Source organism: Dermochelys coriacea, chromosome 1 (genome assembly GCF_009764565.3).
Source record: "Dermochelys coriacea isolate rDerCor1 chromosome 1, rDerCor1.pri.v4, whole genome shotgun sequence".
NCBI lineage: Eukaryota > Metazoa > Chordata > Testudines > Dermochelyidae > Dermochelys > Dermochelys coriacea.
The window spans coordinates 250267712-250276592 of record NC_050068.2 but is presented as its reverse complement, the minus strand read 5'-3'; the positions used below and the strand labels follow the sequence as shown (position 1 = coordinate 250276592).

Below are 8881 nucleotides of genomic sequence, written 5' to 3'. Positions count from 1 at the left end.
AATTTGTTCAGTCTTTAAGGCAGCTGCCAATTCAACAAAGGCATTGAGATGTATTATTTTCATTCGCTTTATCCAAAATCTTCATTGTTTTGCATTTCCCTTCCTGTTTACGTACAAGTGCCAAGCCAGATGCATCTTCCCCCTTCTGCATGCCATAGGCATTACTGGGGTCAGGGATGAGAGGACTGTGTCTCTCACCAGATTATTATAATTGCACTATTGTGTACTGGCCCTTATATTGCCCTCATCACCATCGTATTTAATACCTTCCAGTCGTGCATCCTGTTGATATCCCGCTCAGGGCAGCTGCAGGAGTCATTCATTTTTACTCCTACTCTCTCTGCCCCACGAGTATTTTTTGTGTGTTTGCACCTCTATTTCTTGGATGGCAGAAGTTCCCAGGAAGTGATATCCACATGTCTCATTGGACAAGGTCTGGCCCAACTTTATTCGGAATACTAATAGGCAGCACTGCTGCTTCATCCGCTCCTTCCCACCACCACGCACACATTCTATTAGCACACATTCTATTTCTCTGGGCATCTGAATAATAATAATCACACAATTTCTCTGAACTCCTTCACATATGTTTGTACAAACATGCTGCTAAGTGGGTCACCAGTGGAGAGCTCTGGATCTAAATGCAAAAGCCTCTACTGCTTGAGCTAAAGAATTAGCTGTGTTAGTTTGACGGCAGTATAGACCCACAAATCTCTATACATAGCCTAGCCAACAAAGTCAACCATGTTAGTGTAGGTTATACACTCTCACTGGTCAGGAAAGCTCATCCCATGCATTAGAGATCCACAAAAGTTCAGTCCTCCAACAGAACATTATTTGTCACGATTCTCCTGGATATATCATTGGGAGGGCTTGAACACTGGATCTCTGGGCCTAAAATTACGAGTCTTTACTGGTTGTGAATGTCACAGAACTGTGGCCAGTTTTGTTCACATTAACACAGGGAAGTTGGCATTGTGAAATTTCTACTAAATGCTGTGATTTTATGTGAAGTGTTTCAATTTTGCTGGAACCAGTTTACAAAGTGGGTATAGGATCATGGATTTGGCACACCAAATCCTACTACTGATCCATCTAGTTCAGCATGGGCCAATATGGGACATTTAAAAGGAGGTTGTAAAATAATGCTATGGAATGTTATATGTTGGGCTGGAGCAAATTCCTTCCTGACCCCAGAGGCCATGCTGCATGAAATTAAAATGCTTTGGTAAGACTACTACTATAACACTGTGTTCAGTTCTGGTGTTCACATTTTAAACAGGGAGAAGATGGTACCTAAAGAAAACTGCCTTCTTTTACTTAACTCATAAGTCCTCATTGTGAAACAGTGCTTGTATTAAACTGGAAATATCTGGGAATAGACGTCAGGCCGTCATGCCAGCATCAGAGGAGACCATTTGGAATCTCACACTCCCATTCATTATGTTAGGGGCCTCTCTCTTTTAACAAAGGATGTCTTCCCATCCGTTTCTGTGTGTCAGCGTTTGAGGGGAGTCTGTGAATCTATGACTTCTCCCATTGATTCCCTTTCTTCATTAGCCATGGAGAGAACAGGAAGCATGCTCATGCCACTTTCAGTTTTGCATTGTGATGATGACTATAACCACATCTCATGCTTCAGGGCTTTAGTTGGTCACCTGCAGGGTTCAGGAAGAATTTTTTTTCCCCTGATGAACAATTGGCCAGAAGTAGTGTGGGTCAGGGGGTGGGGGCATGGCAAGGGAGTTAGGTTGGTTTGGGTTGTTTTTTTTTTTCCTTCCTCTGAAGCATGAGGGATTGGCCAGAGGAGGAGACAGGACAACAGATGGGATGGATCAGTGCTCTGAGGTGGTATATAGAGGCCTTTTTCTCTATACCTGGCCAGTGCGACTTGTTCATTTGCTCAGGGTCAAACTGATTGCCATTTTCTGGATCAGGAAGGAATTTTCTTCCAGGGCAACTGGCAGGAAACTTGGGAGTTTTCACCTTCTTCTGTAGCATGGGGCCTGGTTTGCCTGCTGGGATCATCTGGGCACATCTCACCGAATCAATTCCCTGACACTGCAGAATCCTTGGGCATAGGTGGCATCTCAGTCTCTACTGTTCTCTGCCTGTGGAACACAATAGTTTAGTTTCCTAAGGAGTTAAAATTGCTTTAATTTAACCCAAATTATTGAGCTCAATATAGGGGTAACTGTGTGAAATGTAATGTCCTGTCATATGCAGGTAGTCCGATTAGATAATCTAATGGTCCCTTCTGGCCTTAAATGCTATGAAATTATGGGTTGGTGTTGCCCTTTTAAAACGGGACAGGTGAAATGTTGTCGTGGAGGAGGTGTGGCTCAAGGATATTAACCTGCATATTTTAATGTAAATTCCTTAAAAACATTTCCTGGAGGCACAGGGTGAATTGACCTATTAAGATACCGTAAATGCAGCAACTTACTTTGGAAAGGAATGAGGAAGTTTTGAAACCCTTCATTTAAAACCCAGATAAGCCAGAGCTGAAAGATTTAGAGAGGTACGTGTATGCCCCCGGCTACGAAGAAAAGTAAGTTATGGAAGCTGGCCCCAAAAGCAGCAATGCAGCTAGTGCAATAAAAGGAAAAGAGGCAGAATAGTTAAAACTGTAAACGAGGAAAGAGCCATTTCCTCAAATTTGAGAGCTTTCCAAGGTAAGAAACTTTCACTCAAAAATCAAAACCAAGTCCTGTCTAGGTGGAGTGGGGTTATTTGAATGTTTGTGTGTTTTGCTGTGACGGAGACTAAGTTATCTAAAGGCCTGGTGAGCAGCAATGTATTTCCTATACCTGCCTCCATTGAGAAATCCTGCCAGGGTTCTCATTGTGAGTCGGTTAATCTTTCTGTGTCATCTCTGTGCCACTAAACTTATCACTCAGGCTGCTCCCTTTAGCTATTGCATTATTGTGGTGGTGATGGTTATTAATGTATCACTTATACAGCACTTAGTGTTTTCAAAGTGACTTACAATTATTAATCAATTAACCCTTGTGACAGCCCCAGGAAGGACAGAAGACTCTAGTTCTTGTACCAGGGCAAATAAGTTTGGAAATGTTTGTGGGGAGCAAGCCTGAACTTTTAGTTAGAGCTATAGGAAGATTTCTTGGAAGTATTCACATATGGATAAAAATGTCACATTCTGCTCACCCGTTCTTTTAGACATAAAAGCTGTTGTATAGCATGTAATACTATAGACATTTGAATTATACAGTGTCTTTCATGATGCATCCAGCACAAGACACCATATGGAGAGAGAGATGAATATACAGGGCATGTTTCTGTGGTGCTGCTCCTTTGTAGATGTGAAGCAAGGGGCTTTTTCTCATGGCCACCACAGTGGCACTGCAAAAGATCTATCAGTGTATTTAACTGTGAAGCATCCAGCCGGTGTGGGAGCACTAGATAGTGACTAAAAAGGTAGAGCCTTCTGTTAACATTGATTTGCCAAATGCTTTCTCTGCGCTACCCTCGATTTAGGGTTCTGATGGGCACCTTACTATCAAACTGTCTGAATCAGCATATGCAGTGGGGTAGTAGCTGTGTTGTTCCCAGAATATTAGCCAGACAAGGTGGGTGAGGTAATCTCATTTATTGGACCAACTTCTGTGGGTAAGAGAGAAGCTTTCGAACTGCATGGAATTCTTCTTCCGATCTGGGAAAGGCGCTCCAAGCCTCACTGAGAGTACGTTTCCCAGACCTGAAGAAGAGCTCTGTGTAAGCTCCAAAGCTTGTCTCTCTCACCAGCAGAAATTGGTCCAGTAAACGATATTACCTCACCCACCCTGTCTTTGAAATAGTAAAAGCATGGCATTAGGGCCTCGTCCAGTGCCCACTGAAGTCAATGAGAGATTTTCCTTTCACTTCCGCAGGCTTTGGTTTGGACCCTTACCAGCTAAAAGACCTCCCGTGTGTCTCTCCTTTCATCTGATCTAGTTAGCTGCCTTCCAACTCCTACCCTCCACCACAAACACTATAACAATAAGAAAAGGAGGACTTGTGGCACCTTAGAGACTAACAAATTTATTTGAGCGTAAGCTTTCATGAGCTACATCCGATGAATTGAGCTGTAGCTCATGAAAGCTTATGCTCAAATAAATTTGTTAGTCTCTAAGGTGCCACAAGTCCTTCTTTTCTTTTTGCGGATACAGACTAACACAGCTGCTACTCTGAACTCTAATAATAATCACCACTTCACTGCATTGAAGCCAGCTTTGGTTTGGCATACTGCAGCTTTTCAGCAGTGCACAGCAATATTAGGGCAGGACGTACTGACAGAGTTATTTATTTATCTCTAGCCTTTATAGTTGTGAAGAAGACATTTCAAACCTGGAATGAAGCACTGTTCTTTTTCCAAGGGCTCTTCTAGATAATCCATTTTAGTAACAATTTATATTGTTTCCACTTATAAACAGTTAAGAATTGGGAATAGACAGTATAAACATATTACAGATATGAGTAGTATGTGTTGTGGACAGTTATAAACACCTCAAAGGAAGATGTTATAAGCTATACCAGGGGTTCTCAAACTGGGAGTTGGGACCACTCAGGGGGTCGCGAGGTTATTATATGGGGAGTCCCGAGCTATCAGCCTCCACCCCAAACCCTGCTTTTCCTCCAGCATTTATAATAGTGTTAAATATATAAAAACATGTTTTTAATTTACAAGGGAGGTCGCATTCAGAGGCTTGCTATGTGAAAGGGGTCAACAGCACAAAAGTTTGAGAACCACTGAGCTATACAATAAGCAGCTTATTGACCGGTTGGATTCTGTAACAATTTATAACAAAGATTCTGTCATCTAAAACATCTGTTAATCAATTATTAACCCTTTAAAATATCCCTCAGTGTAAAGTGTTGACCTAAATTTTGAATGTTTCCAGAATTCAGGATTTTTTTTTGTTTGTGTTTCTCTCTAACTAAGATAACTGATATTTTACATCTCTTTAAAATGTCACAGTTCATTCTTTTTCTCTCAAACTCCCTGACTCTCTTCAAACCATTTTCTTTTCTGATTTGGCCTTTTGGTCTCTATCTATTTTTTCCTTCAGTTTTCAACCCTCTCTGTCAACATTTCTCTCCTCCATTGCCTCTCTCCCCTTGCTAGGCCTACTAGGATGGGAAACAGCACATTGGTCCTGCGCCTGGAAGAGGAATGTGTTTGAGAGGGTAACTGAGTGAATTTCTTAGCGTCACTCTCCAGGGGCCCAAATGAACTCCCACTGACGTCAAAAAGAGAGCCTTCCATTGACTTCACTGGGAGTTGGACCCACATCCCGAATGCAGGCAAGCGCACAGCCCTGCAGCGTTCGTGAAAACACTAACCTTCATCTCCCCAGCCAGCAGAGGAGACCTGTGATTGCCTCCATTTTAATATAGACCTTTTGGACCTGTTTCCCCTGCCCCGGAGGTGGTAGAATGTGAGATGGGGGTTAAAACTGTTTGAGGAAGCTGGACAAAAGAACTTCATGATGTTATTTTCATTGAGGAGCGACACCAACAACGGGCAGTGTTTTGCTGGTTATATAATGGGGGGTTGGGTTGCACAGAATCCACTGGCAGTGGTGTTCTTGGGCTGCGTACGAAGGGCTTAAGAAAGAGGGCTTAAGAGCACAGATGCGCGATCCCTTTTGATATGTGTGCAGGGTGTTCCAACCTGCTGGGCTTAATTTCAAAGCACGATATAATGATGATTAGCAATTAGAGAGCCCATTATGTCTTTAAAAGAGCTTAGCCAGTGGGAAGTAATCCCCACAGCATTCCTGTGAGGGAGGCATTGTTGTCCCCTTTTTACAGAGACATGGAAGATTTAAGCTCTAACTCCCTTAGGTGTCTTTGCAAATCCCAGCCTCAACAGCTATCTTCACCCCGAGAAGTTGTCCTTTCAGCACAAGGTTGAGGGTGCCGCTGATGGCTGGAGGGGGGCAGTGTGAAGGTAGCTTGCTTTGCTGCTGCCCAGGCTAATCCAGAGAAAGAGGATGGCAATCCCTAATGTTGTGCATCCCGTCCTTTCCCCAGCACTGCTGGTACCTCAGGTGAAACCCAGTGTGGATCTGTTTCTGAGGAAACCGGAAAAGCAGGCAGAATTCCAACTCAACAGCACAACCCTCTTTCTCACATTGTGTGTAATGAGGAACCTGCCCCAACTGGGACTTCATCTGGAGCTATGCTCTCATTTGTGTCACAGGAGGGTCTCCCCTAAGCAGGAGGTGGCTCTTTTGCCAGCCAGGGCAGAAAATGTTCTTGTTGCATCCCCACTCCCCTTCCAAACAGCTGAGGAGAAAAACAAACAACCTGAGCATCACAGGCACTGCACCCCTTGGAAGTTGGCGCCTAAGGCAACTGCCCTGCTCACCCTCCCCTAGAACAAGCCCTGCTGCCAGGAGGGAGTAGCAGAACTGCGCAGAGGAGGGAAATTTCATTTTGCTAAGGATTTGGGGCTTTCTAAATTAGGCTTTGTTCTGCAGCAAAGCAAAACCAGAAAATTTCAAAATTCTCCATGAAGGAAAATTCTGAAGCATTTTGTTTTTCATTTTCATGTCAGTTTTGACCCTTTAAATGTTTTGTATGCATCATAATATGTAATATAATCAAATATTCAAATGAAAAGTCCTTTTGTAATGAAAAATGCAAATGTTCCATTACGAAAACGTGAAACCAGGTTGTTTCAATGTTGTTGGAACTTTTTTCCAGTTTTCTTCCAAAACAAAATTCTGGTGAAATCAATCTGATTCAGTGAAGCATTTAGATTTTGGTGGAAACACACTCTGTCTCTCTGTGAAGAGATAGTCTATTACTACTCTAAGGAAAAAAATTAGAAAGTCACCATTCATACAGTCTCCCATTTAGGTTATCTGATTCCTTCTTTGCCTTCCTTTCCCTGAGTGAACACAAACCCACAGCATGCTAGGTGCCTTTCAGACAATGACTTCTGCACATATAGCACCTTTCACTTGAGGATCTCAAATCTCTTTACAAATGTTGATTAAAAAGCCTCCACAATACCCCATGAAGGTATATGAGGGTTATCCTACCTTTTTTAGTAGCTTCATTGGACTTTTCATGAATACGCCAGGATGGTGACTGACCTTTGCCAATTTTAATAAATTGTCCATGACAGCCCTTCTAATTTTTTATTTAAACACACACCAACAGGAGGTACGTGCAAACCCTTAACATTTCCTATTAGCATCCTCTGAAACTAAGAGACTTTAAACTTCCCTCACTACCACCAGTCTTGCATTGGAAATTACTTGATGGCTCATTACTAAGACTGTGACTATCTTGTAGGTTGGAAAGTGAAATCAAAGTAATCTCCATTGTCATCTTTGGAAACCCAACAAGAGCTGAAGATGGCCACCCAGCAAAAAGAAGTACCAAATGCCATTGGCCTGGAGGAAATAGGCACTGAGAGGCAAGAACCCAAGAAAGGTTGGTTCATATAAGCTGGACTGAGGGTGGTGGTTGTCACATCTCAGTAAGGAGGTGTCGCATCTCAGTCTGGCCCTGGGTTGGGGTTGGGTGTGGCTTCCCCACAGAGAGCCCTATCACCTCCATACGTGATGAGCAAGGTTCTGCTGGGATAAATAGCCAGCCCCCTCAATGCTACTCTGTGATAGCAACTCAGCAAGTGAATTTTACCCTAATATAGTTCGAAGGTAGATTTTAGCACTTTCTATTAAGCTTATTTTAAAGCAATTTATGCAAGGAAAGCTAGGGCCCCCTCCTCAGCTGTGTCATGCTTATGCTGAAGATGGAAAAGTAAAGTTGGTACTAAGCTCTTCAGCTGCTGACCTGACTTATAGCACAGGTTAGAGCAGCCAGCTTGTAATTGTCATCTGGGGCCGTTAAAATAACAAGGATTACTGGGCTGCAGTGAGCTCTGGCTTCCTCCCATACTGAAATGCCTGCTGTGCTGGGGAAAGTGGTATTATCCTGACTAGTACAGCTGGGGAACCGAGGACCCAGAGTAAGTGACTTGCCCAAGGCCATACAGGAAATCTGCGGTAGAGCTGGGAAATGAACCCAGGGCTCCTGCATTCCAGGACAATTCTCTAACCCGAAACCATTCTTCCTTGGTCTGTGCAATACATACAGTAGCTCAGAATACTACATGAAAAGCACTGGATGATAGACCTCGTCCTTCCTTCCATGTATGTTCTGTATTCTCACTGGCTATCTATCATCTCTTGATTTTCTCTCTCTTTCATTTTGTTGAATCTCTAAAGTGCTCAGCAACCCTGACCTCTTGGGGCTATATATAATTCTACAGCTGCCTAGTTGAAAGAAGATCTCTGGCACTGATGGAGTTTCCAACATCTTTCCTACCAATAACAAAAACTGGTTCTGTTTTGCAAGGATGTACTTAGGGGTAGTCTCAGTTCTAACGCTCTCTTTCTCTTTGACGTTTAGAACAGAAGACATTTACAGTGGAAGAGGCTGTGGAAACCATCGGGTTTGGACGGTTTCATATAGCGCTTTTCCTGATCATGGGCAGTACTGGTGTAGGTTTTCATTGTCTACTAACTTGAGCCTAAAAATCCTATTACAGTATCCTTATTAATATGAAACAGAATCCATAGACTCTAGGTTCACTTCCTACCTCAGCTATAACTTACCATTGACTTAACTGGGGTTGCATGGGTGTACATGGGTCAGCATTTGTCACTCATAGTTCCCTTTCCTTTCTTCTTTGTGTAACAAGCCATCCTGAAAAACACAGAAACACCACAGTCATCAGCTGGGCTCAGACCTGAGAGTGACTGCACCCAAAGCATTATAATTTGAGCTAAAGGAGGGACTCCATTAGCAATGAGTAAATAGCAGACTCTTATCTTTGCTGTAATCAGTCACTAGTGGGCGA

At 43.0% G+C, this 8881-nt stretch overlaps 1 protein-coding gene across 3 annotated transcripts in view; it reads left to right on the top strand.

Annotated features, from left to right (window-relative positions):
* Positions 1 to 2372: 2372 nt before the first annotated feature.
* The window catches only part of SVOPL (SVOP like), a 33169-nt gene continuing 26660 nt past the window's right edge, over positions 2373 to 8881 (top strand). The window contains exons 1-3 of one of the 3 annotated variants that reach the window (XM_038391331.2): positions 2373 to 2675; positions 7309 to 7449; positions 8431 to 8522. In XM_038391331.2, the coding sequence (XP_038247259.1) occupies positions 7371 to 7449; positions 8431 to 8522 (171 nt within the window). In that variant the 5' untranslated portion in view covers positions 2373 to 2675; positions 7309 to 7370. Of the gene's footprint in view, positions 2676 to 7308; positions 7450 to 8430; positions 8523 to 8881 lie in introns of those variants that run through there. The other 2 variants (XM_038391413.2, XM_043518918.1) reach the window with 2 other exon arrangements.